The sequence below is a fragment of the Styela clava genome, chromosome 13, assembly GCF_964204865.1.
Source record: "Styela clava chromosome 13, kaStyClav1.hap1.2, whole genome shotgun sequence".
In the NCBI taxonomy this organism is placed as follows: Eukaryota; Metazoa; Chordata; class Ascidiacea; order Stolidobranchia; family Styelidae; genus Styela; species Styela clava.
The window spans coordinates 675,731-689,808 of record NC_135262.1 but is presented as its reverse complement, the minus strand read 5'-3'; the positions used below and the strand labels follow the sequence as shown (position 1 = coordinate 689,808).

The 14,078-nt window shown below is 36.2% G+C and overlaps 1 protein-coding gene across 2 annotated transcripts; it reads left to right on the top strand.

Moving 5' to 3' along the window:
- The first annotated feature begins 577 nt into the window (after positions 1–577).
- Positions 578–11,438, top strand: LOC120332415 (vesicle-associated membrane protein-associated protein A-like). 2 transcript variants are annotated; one of them, XM_039399652.2, is made up of 7 exons: positions 578–724; positions 1,253–1,405; positions 4,966–5,069; positions 5,524–5,592; positions 6,283–6,303; positions 6,832–6,978; positions 8,027–11,438. In XM_039399652.2, the coding sequence occupies exons 1-7, from the start codon at positions 661–663 to the stop codon at positions 8,144–8,146; spliced, it is 678 nt and encodes a 225-aa protein (XP_039255586.2). In that variant the 5' UTR covers positions 578–660; the 3' UTR covers positions 8,147–11,438. The 2 variants fall into 2 exon arrangements, with proteins under 2 accessions (XP_039255586.2, XP_039255587.1); XM_039399653.2 differs by lacking the exon at positions 6,283–6,303.
- Positions 11,439–14,078: the final 2,640 nt, after the last annotated feature.

Sequence of the window (14,078 nt, the reverse complement as noted above, 5' to 3'; positions counted from 1 at the left end):
GCATTATGCTAAGCATCGAGAAAACGCCTAAAATAGAAAGTCATATAGTAAACCTAGATTTTTCAATGGATTTATTTCTGAGCTTTTCAGGAAATTGACCATCCACGGAAAAGGTTCAGTCGCCGTATTCGGTCGGATGCGATGTCACAAACATGTGTAATGATGTAGCCTTGCAGCGACATTTTCCGTCTCTTAGTACTGAAATCATTCGGTTTGAAGACTTTTTATAAGTATTCTTCGTGTTCAGTTATTTTTGTACTGTTTTTTTCTAAAGTTTCACGTTTTTGATAAATCATCCAATCTTTCTTTATATTTCTTTCTACCGATGTTATACTTAAAACGAACTATTTTAAATTACCTTGCAACAATTTTCTTGTTACTGTGGAAAAATTTATTTCTCCCGCAAATGATAGTGCAATTGCTTTAAATTTCCGAAGATGGAAAATGTCGCTGGAACGCTATATTATTTTTTACATATTTCAGAATTTCATTGACACATCTTAATATGACATTCGATACTCCTAACATCTGACTGGTATTTTGCTGTCATTTTTTTAATGTATATATATTTGAGCATCGCCCTCTTATTTTGAATACTTTTCCATTCCAGAGCCTTCTATATATATAACGTTCTAGTCATTTATAAATAAAACCAACAAAATGTCTCGTTCAAAGCAACCACAAGTTTTGAAGATCGACCCTCCTCAAGAAATAAAATTCAAAGGTGAGCATTACTAGGCAGAATATTCTCCACCCGTTAAGATGACGTTAATGCTGTTGTGATATGTCATAAATTCTGACATTAGAAGGAATATCATAAACCTATAAAAGATTGTTTTTTAGTTTTTGTCAGGACTATTTAATCAATAATGGATCTTCTTTTTCCTTGTAAAAAAATAGATCCTTGATTATCAGTAAAGATAAGCTTCTTGTGGCATTATTGTCTTACGGCTTGCCATCGTATTGCTGATTACCTTCTGCTAGATTGCAGATTTGAATTCTTTGGGGATAATTATTTGCAAGAGAATTGCTGGACTTCTAGCCATTGAGTTGCGGTTCAAGTAACCGCTGGTCAGTTACAGCTTCCTCCACCATCAAGTCCATGCATCTGAAACAAATAACTAACTAATCCCATACCCGACATGGAGTGGTGAGGGGATGAGAGACTGCAAAGTGCCGTATGATTAAGCTGCCCTGTCGGCTTTCAGAGATTAATATAGAAAAAAAATAACCAAACACTCTTTCTATCCAGGGCCATTCAAAGATGTTGTGACATCTACATTACAACTAACGAATCCTTCAGAGAAGCGAGTTTGCTTCAAAGTAAAAACGACCGCACCAAGACGATATTGTGTCCGACCAAACAGCGGGTTCGTGGAGAGTCAAGCGACTGTCAATATATCAGGTTTGTATTGTCAATAATAGCAAGGGTAGCTAATATTTAATAGTTTGAAAAATATAGTCCGGGGATGATAATGACAAAAATGCATAATTTATCGTTTTTTTGATAATTTTTTTGATTATGGGATGTCAAATATATTCTGAAAGGGTTTTTTGCACCCGAGAACTGTATATTACGCAATACTTGGGGATTTTACAATCAAAGACAGAAAGAATGTAAACCCTACTCGGATATTTGCAATAGATTCTGAACATTTCAAAAAACAGAATACCCAATCAGGCCAGGAATTTTCAAAGATGGAGGGGGGTCTGAGATTAATATTTGCCAAGTTAGACAGTAATGGCTGGCGAGTCCCGGTGGAGGTCAAAGAGTTCAAGTCTGAAGATCTAAAAAGAGTTTCAAGCTTTGGAAGAATGCTTTGTATGATGCAGGAAAATGCTCTTTCATACATTTTGAAAGGGGGTTCCGACCCAGAATTCTACGCCCATAGGAAAATCGCATTTCGTGTTGTTTCGTGATAAAATTAATCAATCTTTTGACATATTGTTACATCACTAGTGTCACTAAATTGACTAGTGTTATAGCTAGCTGAGGAAACTAGCGCAGTTGAATGATGTGCTTGGCTGTCTAAATTATTATCTGGCTTTCTATCTTTTTGGTCAGGAATATATGCTAACAACATAGGCATCATAGAAAAAAATCGAATGCGGATTCTATTAGCCTGGAATGGCTATGTCTGATAACTATGTGTTTGCACAATAAAAGCGTTCATTTTGTATCGCACTGTTTACCTATTCCTGGCACTATTGTGGCCCACGAACAATGCAAAAATAATTTGGTGGCCCGCGGAGCCGACAACCTTGGACCACCCTGCAATATACTTTTAATCTGGTCTTGCTTGACTTGATTGAGAATAGATTGTGCAATGAGTTTGAATTGAAAATGTAGGAAAGTAGTGAAGACTCATAGATGGTGATTCTCAAACAGTGTGTTAGGGGATAGTCAGGTGATTCAAGAGTTGCTGCATACTAACACAGATGTATTTCTGTAACCTTTCATCTTACCGGGGTCAGAATTCTTCAGACAAGCATTTTTCAACTATGATAAGAAACACGATTTAATTTCTCTCTATTGAAAACAAACCCAATTATTGCTAATCACTATTCATGTACATGCCATCGCATTTCTTATCATAGTTGAAAAATGTTTGTCTAAGGAAAGTCTGGCCTCGGTAAGACGAAACGTTACAGAAATACATTTGTGTTAGTAAACAGCAAGACTCTTGAATCAAATAGTATAGTCATCTTTATTCTTGCCACAGCATCCTTGCGTTACACACATACAGGTCCACTTCCACAAAGGCATAGAGCTAGGAAAGGTAGTTATTCTTGCGTAACCTCAACTGATAGTTGAGTCAAGTGAATGCCAGTATTTTTGGTTTGTCCTGTTCTAACAGCCGAACCTACTAATGGACCTAAGGCTACCGTGATTAAAATAAATACAGCTTTAAAATCCATACCACGCTGGTCTATAATGGCAGAAGATTTATTCATCCTTTCTAAAAGATGTGACATGAGTTCGAAAATTCGTTGTAGGAAATCTCAGCACAGATATTTTAGCCGCATAGGAAAAAAGCATTTTGCTGTAAAACAAGTATTTGTGTTAGAAGCAGTTAGGTTTATGGGGTTAAGGTATGCTCTTGAATAACGAATCTTTTTTAAATAAAAAGGTACCTCATAAACCTAGCTATTTTTACAAATACTTGTTTTACAGCAAAATGCTTTAGCGGCGATTATTCATGCAGAGAGATTTTTTGCGGCGGACTTTCCCAGAACAATGAGTTTTTTTTGTTTCACTCTGGCGATATAACTAATTTTGATTTATTCCAATATTTTGGCACATTTATGATTGTTGGGTTTATTCAAACAGTGCTTAATGCTGTTTTATCACCCGGTAAAGCAAATGTCATCAAATCTTTAATCACATGTTTGACTCATTTATGATGACACAATATATGTTTTTATGACACGGCAAACGTAGTGTGTCATCACAATTCAGTTGTTCAATGAATCAAGAATTAGACAAAAACCTGTGATTTTGCTAGAGCTACTAATACCAAGGCGAATGCTGTTTTTCGATACATTTCAAGAATATTTTATTGTAATGAAAATTGAGTACGGTATATTCATATAGTACTTCTAACACATGAATATTTAATGATAAATTTCGGAAGTATATTTTTTTGAATAAAGAATGCTGACCCCAAAACATAACCCAGGACAATTTTTGATCGGGGGGCGTGAACATATTCGGAACAGGGTATTTGAAACATATTCTAAAGAGAACATTAATTCTGTGCAAAGTTTCTTAGATTACTTTAGAACTTTTGGGCACTCGAACAGAAGTTCAATTGTTAGAGAATTTTTTTTCATTGCAGCAGAAGTAATCACTAAATTTATATGTTGCTTTTTCTGTTACCCTCTTCCCAAATTTCCGATTTTTAAATCTCCAGAACTCAAAGATGGTTGAAGCCATTAGATGGCTGTTATTTTTGCTTCGTTTTTCACCAAATCCTTAGCTGTGCTATTTTAATTTATGGGAACACTTTTTATGACATACTGGCTTTTCAAATTTAAAGTACACAACGATGGTTAAAACCACACGAAGGTTATTTATTATTTTTATTCTCCACCCAATCCTTAGTTGTTTTAATTTAATTTATGAGAACACTTTTTATGACATCTGAGAATACTTATCTAGGATATGGGAACACTTTTTATAACATATAGTCTTCTGACCTTTTTGGCAAACTCTATTTTACAAGTGCGTGACCTACACGTCTATATCCTTGAATATCCTCTTGTTTAATTAATAGAGGCGACAAAGTAATTAATATATTGAGACAAATTGTCACTTCAGGTGGCGATTGATTGCGGGTATTGATCTGTATTGATTGATAATTCTTTGATTAAATATGCTTGTATAATATGCTGTATTCAAAGTAGCAGAATTGATGGCCAAATCTGAAATAATTTATCATTTCAAATACATTTAATTAGACAAAAAACATAGTTTCAATTCTGACAATGTGAAAAGAGGATTTTAATCACAATGGTTTTCTCAAACTTTCTTCAAATTTATTTGTTTTACATGGTCCTTTTTCAAATACATTGAATACTCCATATTCGAAAAAATTATTTCAGAATGTATTCAAAATGGAAATTTTTGTGGTTTTTTCGACTTTTGTTCTGGGCCATAATCTTCAAAATAAACAGTGAAACAGCAAAAAACATTTATTGCATTGACAAGAGCAAAAACATGTATATTAACCCATGTGCGAGCACCTTTTTATACATAAACTCTCAGATTAGGATTTTATGTCTGAACAGGAAAATTGAGTGAATTTTGAGTGGCGACGTGAGCCACACTGAATGAATGGCTTGGTGGGAGAGAGTCGGGAGGCCTCTTTTCAAAATGTGAAAAAACAAAACTTTTTTGTATCATTTATAGAAATTTTTGGTAGCTTGAACATTTTTCATTTCTCATGTTCCTTTACCTTTCAGTGATGCTTCAACCGTTTGACTCTGATCCAAATGAACTACTCAAACACAAGTTCATGGTACAAACAATGTTCGCACCTGATGCTGTTGATGATATGGAGGCTTTGGTGAGAATTAACTCTTATTTTTTGCAGCACTTTACTCTCAGAGTTCTGGCTCCCGTTATTTGAAGTGGTCATAGCAGTTTTCTGTTAGAAGCAGTGGGTATGGGGGGGTTATTGGAGGCTTTGGTGAGATTTAGCTATTATTATTTTTTGAGACCTTTTCATACTCTGGACAAGCAGACAGGTTTTCAACCGGATCCATTCCCCCCAAGTGTAGAGTAGTTGGAAGGGGGCCACAGCGCTAGGCGCTAAACTGATTTTCTTTCACCAAAAGACTCTTTCTGGTTTCATTACTTGATAAGGTTATATTACAAACTGTCTGATTATGATTTTAGGCTTCATGATGAAAAATCTGAGTGTTGACAAGGGCCACGCTGAATGGCTTGGTGGGTCGATTGCTAGCCCGCAGGTCGCCTGTTGCACCCCTGATTTAAACTAATCCTAATTTTTTTGTCAGTGGAAAGAAGCATCCCCAGCTGATCTGATGGACTCGAAATTGAAATGTGTTTTTGAACAGCCAGAGGAGGTGAGCCTGCCTGTTTTATTTTATTACTTATCGATCTCGATCGGTGAGTATGTCGATAGGAATTTGTCTGTTAGATACAAGCGATATCTCACGAAAGCGAGGTTGAATCTGCTCCAAATTTTGCATGTGCATTCATCATATCTCGGACCAGAAGCCTATTGATTTGGATGAATTATGTCGTATAATTAGCGAGTTATTAATTAATTAGTGATGGGACACGTGGTGTCGCTGTGGAGTAAGAGCGAAGGAGTCGAAACCGCAGTTTCTGTTTTAGGGGATCCCCTCACTTTTGATCGATAAGTCTTCGGTCTCCAACCAATATTCTCGTTAAGAACTTCATTAAGGTGATTTTGGTTTCGTTTTTTGGGCCAATTGAATCTAAGAATCTTTTTCAAAAAGCTGTTTCTGTACTTGCAAAGGTTGCTGCAACAAAGAGTTAAGATTACTAAGTGATTGCTTTTTTATAATAACGAGAAGCATAATGTAACAATCGGGGTTGATTATGACGTTATTTCATCAATATTTTCAACGGAAATCTATATTAATAGAAACTCGCAATTTCAGCGGATACAAATGGGCTAAATGCACTTCGGTGGGCTGGACGCGGTCTGCGGGCCGCTACCCGTCCCTATTCAAAATTACCTTTGTTATTATTTTTTCAAAACATTATTTTATTTTATCCGAATGCAGCTTGTGGATATTATTATAGAGGTTCGTATTTTCTTAATTTGTTCAAAGTGAAAATGATAATTTTCTATATTCATGTCATATGTTTCATCTGCGCATTTCAGAAAACACATGATATTGCACACACACACACACACAATTTACATACAAATAAATTAGACATAACCTACATAACACATACACTTGTATTAGACGCACAAAAAATGGTGCTCCCGTAGTATGTGAACCAAGATGGCTGACACCGGAACGTAGTATGTGTACCAGGTTAGGGTTGGGCCATAATTTTATCCAATTTTTCTTATTTTAGTTGTATTACGAGTTTGGGGACTAGACAAGTGACTCCCGTAGTATTAGTACCTGAAATTATGGCCTAACCCTAACCTGGTACACATACTACGTTCCAGTGTTCGCTATCTTGGTTCACATACTTCGGGAGTACCAAAATATTTACACATGAACAATTCACAAACACATGCTCAAAATTCACACACAAGCAATTTTCACATACTCATAAAATCCAAACAATTCCCACATACTACTTTTTATTTTTAGACTCCCCAGACCCCAACGAGCACAAGTGACGTCATGGGAACCCCCCAGGGAGGAGAATCGGGCTCGGAACTTCAGTCGATCATGGAGGAATGCAAACGACTGCAATCAGAGAACGCAAAGCTCAAACAAGTCAACGAACAACTCAAGGTTGGTCGACATTTAGTTTTTCTTCTTTCGTTGGAATTTTTAGTGAGTAATGTATATCCTCGCACATAAGTCAACCCCTTGAAACGGCCTTAAAGCGTTGAATTTATGAAAATTTGAGATTTATGAAAAATACAACCAATATTTTTATGTTTTACTTTAATTAACAACGGTAAGAAGTGTTTCAAAATCCTTCAAAATTATCCTCGCTAGCACTGTCGAACTCTTTAGTGCGATAAGAGTTATGATCATATAAGCCAACCCCTCAGTTTGGCAACTTTTATTTTTGAGTTTAGAACTCCACTCCCGTCCAGTTTATTATCCAAGCCTTTGATGTTACAATGCCCCTAACTGGTAGCTTGTGAGAAGCGAACAATGCATGTCATAAAATGACTCTCCAAACTTTTTGTGCTTGCTACTACTAGAAAACCTATGTTAAATAAAGGTGCGGCTCGCAGTTTCCGCTCATTACTTATCGATCTTAAGATCGGTATGTTGATAAGTATTTGTCTGTTTGTTTGTCTGTTAGATGCACGCGATATCTCACGAAAGCGAGGTTGAATCTGCTCCAAATTTTGCATTTGGATTTATCATCTCTCTGACCAGAAGCCTATTGATTTTGGATGGATTATGTCTTATAATTAGCGAGTTATTAATTAATTAGTGATGGGACACACGGTGTCACTATGGAGTAAGACCACTGTTTTGGGGGATCCCCTAACTTTCGATCGATAAGTCTTTGGTTTCTAACCGATATTCTAGTTTATTTGTATCTGGCCCTCATGTATTAAAGGTTGCACACACCTTCCTTAGCTTGTCCCATGTTGTAAATTCCATATTACTTCAAATTTTGTTGGTGTTGATAAATGTCATTTATGAAAAAAAAAATTGGGCGCTTCGGAAGTATACGTACCAAGATGACGCACAACCTAAACCCTAACCAGATAAACATACTATGTTCAGGTTGTGCGCCGTCTTGGTACGAATATTTCGGGAGCCCCAAAAATTTTAATTCCTTTCTGTTATTTATAGTTCGTTTCACCTTTTCCAGGGTCAACCAGGTTCATCAGGTGACGGACAAGATCTTCTCTCCCAGCAGAAACGAATGATAATTATTTTCCTTCTAGTGGCATTCGTAACCGGAATTACACTCGGATATATTTTATCTTAAATCGGACTCAAATTACGGGGCTAGTTCTGCAGTTTTTCATTTTCTTGCTGGAAATGTTACGCCTGTCTGTGTTTTCACGGGAGGACACTAATTTTAATGTGATTTTGCATTTAAATTTACTCAAAAAAGTGAAAAAAAAAACTAATTTTTTTTCAAACTAGGATGATTATTGCAGCCAGAATATTATATTTCACATTCAGGTAATATTTTATCCCACGCAGAAATAATGAACGTTCCCATATAATTAAATAAATATTAGTGTGCCCTTTTAGAAATTCATGCTCTCATGTATTTATAGTTGTAACATGTTAAATCTATTGTACAATTGTTTTAATTATCCCTGGACCATATATGTTCAAGTGTAATTTTGTTACTGATCTCATATTATCAAATGGTCTCTATATGTAGCCCTAATATGTCAGTGGTAATTCTTCTAACAGAAATATTTCAACAATCAATATTAGGGAGACATTTTGTTATAACAAAAGGAGAAATTATATTAAGGTGACATTTTTCTGGCAAAAAATGTATATGTACCCCTAATGTACCGGTGGGTTACTTGTAATTCTTCTATCAGAAATCTTTAAACTATAATCTTAGGGAGACATTTTGTTATAACAAAAGAGGGAATTATATTAAGGTGACATACCGATACCGGTGGGTTACTTGTGAGTCTTCTATCAGAAATCTTTAAACTATAATAATAGGGAGACATTTTTGTTACAATAATGATCATCATATTAAGGTGACATTTTTTTGGCAACAAAATGATATGTACCCCTAATGTATCTGTAGCTAATTGTGGTCATTTCATCAGAAGTACAGTATACGAACTTTAATATTAGGGTGACATCTCTATATGTGTCTCTAACCTATAAGTGGTAACTTGGGACTTCTTTCAGTAATATTTAGACTTTTGAATTAGGGAACATTTTTGTTGCAACCAATCTAAATGTGGCTCATGACTACCAGTAATGTTTGAACTTAGTTAGGGTTATGTATCTGTCTCAACAAGTCAATGCGTACCCCTGATGAATAAAATGTAATTCTCTCCAGTGATATTCAAATTTAAAAAATAGAGGGGGACCTTTTTGTCTCAACAAAGTATATGTACCTCTGAAATGTGTCAGTGGCAACTAATGAATCTTCTATTCTTAACATTTGTACTTTATTAATATGGAGACATTTTTGTCACAGCAAATCTATATTTTTATGATAACTGGGAAATCACCTATCAGTAAAAGTTGAACTTTTGGATTTAAGGCGACAGGGCACCAACATGTCAAGTGTGATCTTATGAGATATCTGTTGGCAGAAATTTTTATGTATCTCTAATATGTGTGGCGACTCACGACACGTCTACCATTAATGTTTCATTTTTAAATTTGTGTTGGTGGATTACTAAAAAACATAGAAATTTGCTTGCTGGTTTCGACCCTACTAGTAGTACAAAAAAGTCTGGCTTCGGTCAGACGAACAGAACAGTACATTGAATATATCGCGAAATAAGACTCTTGAAGTACTTGGGCTATCTGCGTCATCCTCTTTTTTAGGAGACATGGAGTTGTCATAGTGTGACCTTGCTTTGGGCTAAGTCAAATAAATTCTGTGACAAATTGTACAAAATGCTAATCCAATTATTTAGATATTAATATTAATCCATATTTTGCAATCTTTTATCGGTTATTATCTTCTGATGTTTCTGTCGTAAGGATAGACACAGTAGATTCTCGCATTTCCTAACAGTTTCCTTGCAGTCTTGACTTGTTTTAAGTCACGACCGATGACTTTTGCAAGGATAACCCTATAAATAGCTTATGTACAAGTGTTTGTTTGCAACTTTTCTATCAGTACTCTTTCCATCTTTGACTAACTAGATTTGAACGTGTCTAAAAATGGTAATTCGCTTTCAATTTTATAGAAATGCACAAATTTGAAAAATCTTTTACGGAACAATATTTTCAGATGGAAATTTTTTTAATCAATTCTGGCTAAATTTGTTTTCTGCAACTGAAATATTTTGTTTCGGCATGGACATTTTTGTCAATCAACTCTTGGATCTGAACTATTCTTTATCATTTCGATTCATACAAATTTCGTTGTCAAATTATTTGATGCATTCAATATTTCCATTCGAAAATATTATCTAAGGCTGCAATCAGAATATTAGGCTATCCGATTGCTTCAGAATGTATTTAAAATACGACATTATTCATTGTTTTTGATATATACAGTGTCTAAAAAGTCTCAAGTTTTTTAATATTTAAAGGTAATTTTTCAAATCCATATCTTGTTTTGGCCCTCACAGATGTATTAAATGAAGTAGAAATACTTGAAAATAACTGATTGAAAAAACAACAAACCTGGTTAAAGATATATTGAGAACTGGCTCAACAAAATTGAAACTGTAAAGGGACTTTACGTGTGTACCCCTAATGTGCCCCCAAACAAATACCCACGAATATTGACATCCAGATATTACCTTGTTTCTGTTCTTTATTCTATTTGTGGTTTTGTATAGTTTTGCTCGATTTCCCTGGTGGTTAGGGTGTTGGTAACCGTTGGTTACCATTTCAAGATATATTTGGCATTGATGGAGAATTCATGACAAATTGAGTGATTGGGATATTCCATTTTACAGTGGTTTCCAACCGAGGGCCACAGAACAGTTGGAAAGGAGCCACGGACCTCCAGAAGTATGGACACCAAGATGGCGCACAACCTGAATATAGTATTGTGTACTGCTTAGGATTCAGGTTGTGCGACATCTTGGTGCGCATATTTCAGGAGCACCAAAGCTACAGCGCTTGGTGCAAAACTGCTACAAAAAACTCCTCGTTCTTCCTAGTTTCACCGCTTGATTTTCTAAATCAAAAAAAATTCATTAACTCAGCAATGTTTCCAAATTTATTTATTCATTGTTCATCATTTTTCTAGTTCAGTTCTTAATTTTCCCAGTGTTCACTCTCAGCCAAGTTTTTATTATGCTATCCTGCTTGTATAGTCTGCTTTGTTCAGACAGTTACTCCAGAATTTAAAATAACATTCGCCTTCAAGTTGATAGTTTAGACTTATATGTTCCTCAAAATAGTTTTGACAGCAAATCCCTCAATCGGAAGACACGAGTGTACCAATAACAATTGTCTCGGAATCAAGCCCCTCCATAGTCTCTGCCTACATTTTCCTGCCTATGTATCATACTAGTTGTAATTCCACTAAAGCGTGCAAAATTGTAATATAGACCCACATGCTACGTTACATGTTATTTGAAAAATAAATTTAAAATGTTAAATATGTCGTTTTTTTTGACGGTCTTTAGTCACACAGGAAGACAATTCGAAGTGTTGCGCAGAGCCTCGTAAAGACAGATTTAGCTCTGACTTTACGACGGTGTTTCATAATTTTGGGTTGAACCAAGAGCGCAGCCAGCTCCGAGCAAAGCCAGATCAAAGTAGCGACTGATATCTGACAATATCTCGGAGAATACCTTTTCAGACTTACTTTGCTGTCGAAGTTATCCAAGGTATTTACGCGTGCCTTTCCATCTATCTCATTTGGTGAAAGCATTACTGATAGCAAACCAGGAAGCGTCCGATTTTCTGTAAAACGTTCAAGAATAAAGCAAAACTGTGACAAAAAGGCGTATGAATTTAAGTCTTACCGCAAATGCCACAAAATTGCTTTAAAACATTTTTTCAATTCGAAGGGGAGCCTTGGCTACACCTATGGTTCAACCAAACCCCTGGAGTTCGAAGAAGGTCCACCGAAATAGTTGTATATCATTCTCATAATTGTGTAAAAATGAGTATAATGCACCGAAAATATCCGAACTTCAACAATATGAAATAGCTTAACTACGATAGGATTTATCCCGAGGAAAGAAATCCATTAGGACAGCTTAATCATCTGGCATGCCACAGACTCTGGTCCGGATACCAGTCTATGTCGGGTATCGGGTATCTGCGAACCCATGCGGGGTTATCAGAGATGCTGTGACGAGCATATTCCTAACGCTTAAGCGATGTGCCACACCCGCAAAGCTAAGTCGTGTGGATATAAGTTTCATTGGTGTTGGCGGTTAAACCTCAGATCCAAGTTTACTATCTTGACAACTGTATTTATCGTTACAGCTGTACCGAGTGTACAGCTGTACACTTCTTTATTTATGACAGCGTTTTAAATGCTTCATGCATATTGCTTCAAAATATCGAAGGTTGTTATGAAAAACTTCGGATATTCAAGCTCAATATTTGCGTGAACGCCACCTTATTCAAAATAGTTCATTTAAGTATAAGTACAGGCACAACGAAACACACCGCCCCCGTTTTAACTGTTCAAAATGCTAGGGTTCGACGAAAGCTTGCAGAGTAACGTAGTTATGTAGGTTAGGCAGGTTCACGAAGGTTATGAACCACTTCTCTAGTAGATTATAGAGGTACTCATGTGAATCCTAATCCCAGCATAAGCTCCTGTTGCTAAGATTGAATTGTGATGATAATCATGTGGGAGACGATTGCTAATTGCTTTCACCATCGGTGGACGGACAAGAAGGCTTCATCCATCACAGCAAAACACATTTCTGGCTGACGTAAATGCCAGTTGGCGAGGAACATAGCTAAGTGATACATATAAACAGGTTAGAGCAGGAGTGGGCAAGGTTTTTGGACCGAGGGTCGAAAATTTTACCCACCCCGACAGGCGTTTTTCCGAACTATGCTCTCCCTCCTTGTTTTTACTGCATTTTGCTGACTTGTTTCCAATTTGTACAAAATGTCACCATGTTTCATTGCAGAGAAGATATATAATAAATCGACCCTGATACAAGTAAAGAATTTGAAAAAAAAAAAACATTCTATTTTCGCGCTAAAGTTTTTCCCACAAAAGGCTCGTTTACTCAACAGAAAACCGACCTGAAGTAACCTCTCGTTGTATTTGTTTTGTATTCCAACGGTTGTTCGGAAGCAACGTGCAAAGGCGGCAGTTTGGAAAATGGGCGGTGCAGTTAGCATTCAGTCGTTATTAGCGTTTATTTATGCGTTCGATAGTTAAAGGGATTTCGTTGAAACGCCAAAGTGTAAGATCCGCAAGATAGGCCCATATTGATGAGGTGGCTGGGGTTCATTGCTGGGGAGGTCTCGTGAGTAACTCGTCTCGGGCTCTTTGCTGTGTGGGGCATCACGCTGCGCTAAGCGTTGGAGATACTCTCTTACCTCTCCTCTAATTACCATGCTGCGTGGATAGTGGGACCATAACATGATAGTACTGTAAGCATTCGCTTATTGCAGTATTCAGGTATTGCGTCATTGGAAAGTCAGTTTAATCAATTATTCACATTGTTTACCCCTCTATAGATAATATTTCAATGGAGACATGTTCAATAGTCAGGTAGTGCAGTAGTGATAGCCTATTTCGCATCGAAGCGCAAAGCGGGTATTCCTTCTCTGTTAGTCGTTTCCCAAAGCGATCACGGACACCACTTTGGAAACCATTGTTCTAGCACAGTGTTTCTCAAAATATGGATCGCGATCGTTATTTCAGATCGTTATTAGCGTTTATTTATGCGTTCGATAGTTAAAGGGATTTCGTTGAAACGTCAAAGTGGTTTGCCTGAACTGATTTACCTGAAAATTTTCTTGGGTTACTTGCAAAAACTAATTTCATTTATAGTGAATTTTATTGCTTATGCTATTATTAGTATTGAAGCATTGCTCAATGATAATTGCATGTAAGAGATGTATCACTGCGTAAATTTATTTTGCTTATGTAAAGCCATGCGTCAATCGCAAAAACTTGCAAGTGCTAGAACACGTAATTTTCTCACTTTAAAATAATTTCTGGGAAAAATAATGTTATGATTTTTTTATTTTATTCATATAATTTTGCTCATAAAAGTACTACATGTTTTGAGCATATTCTTGGGTTGCATAATCAG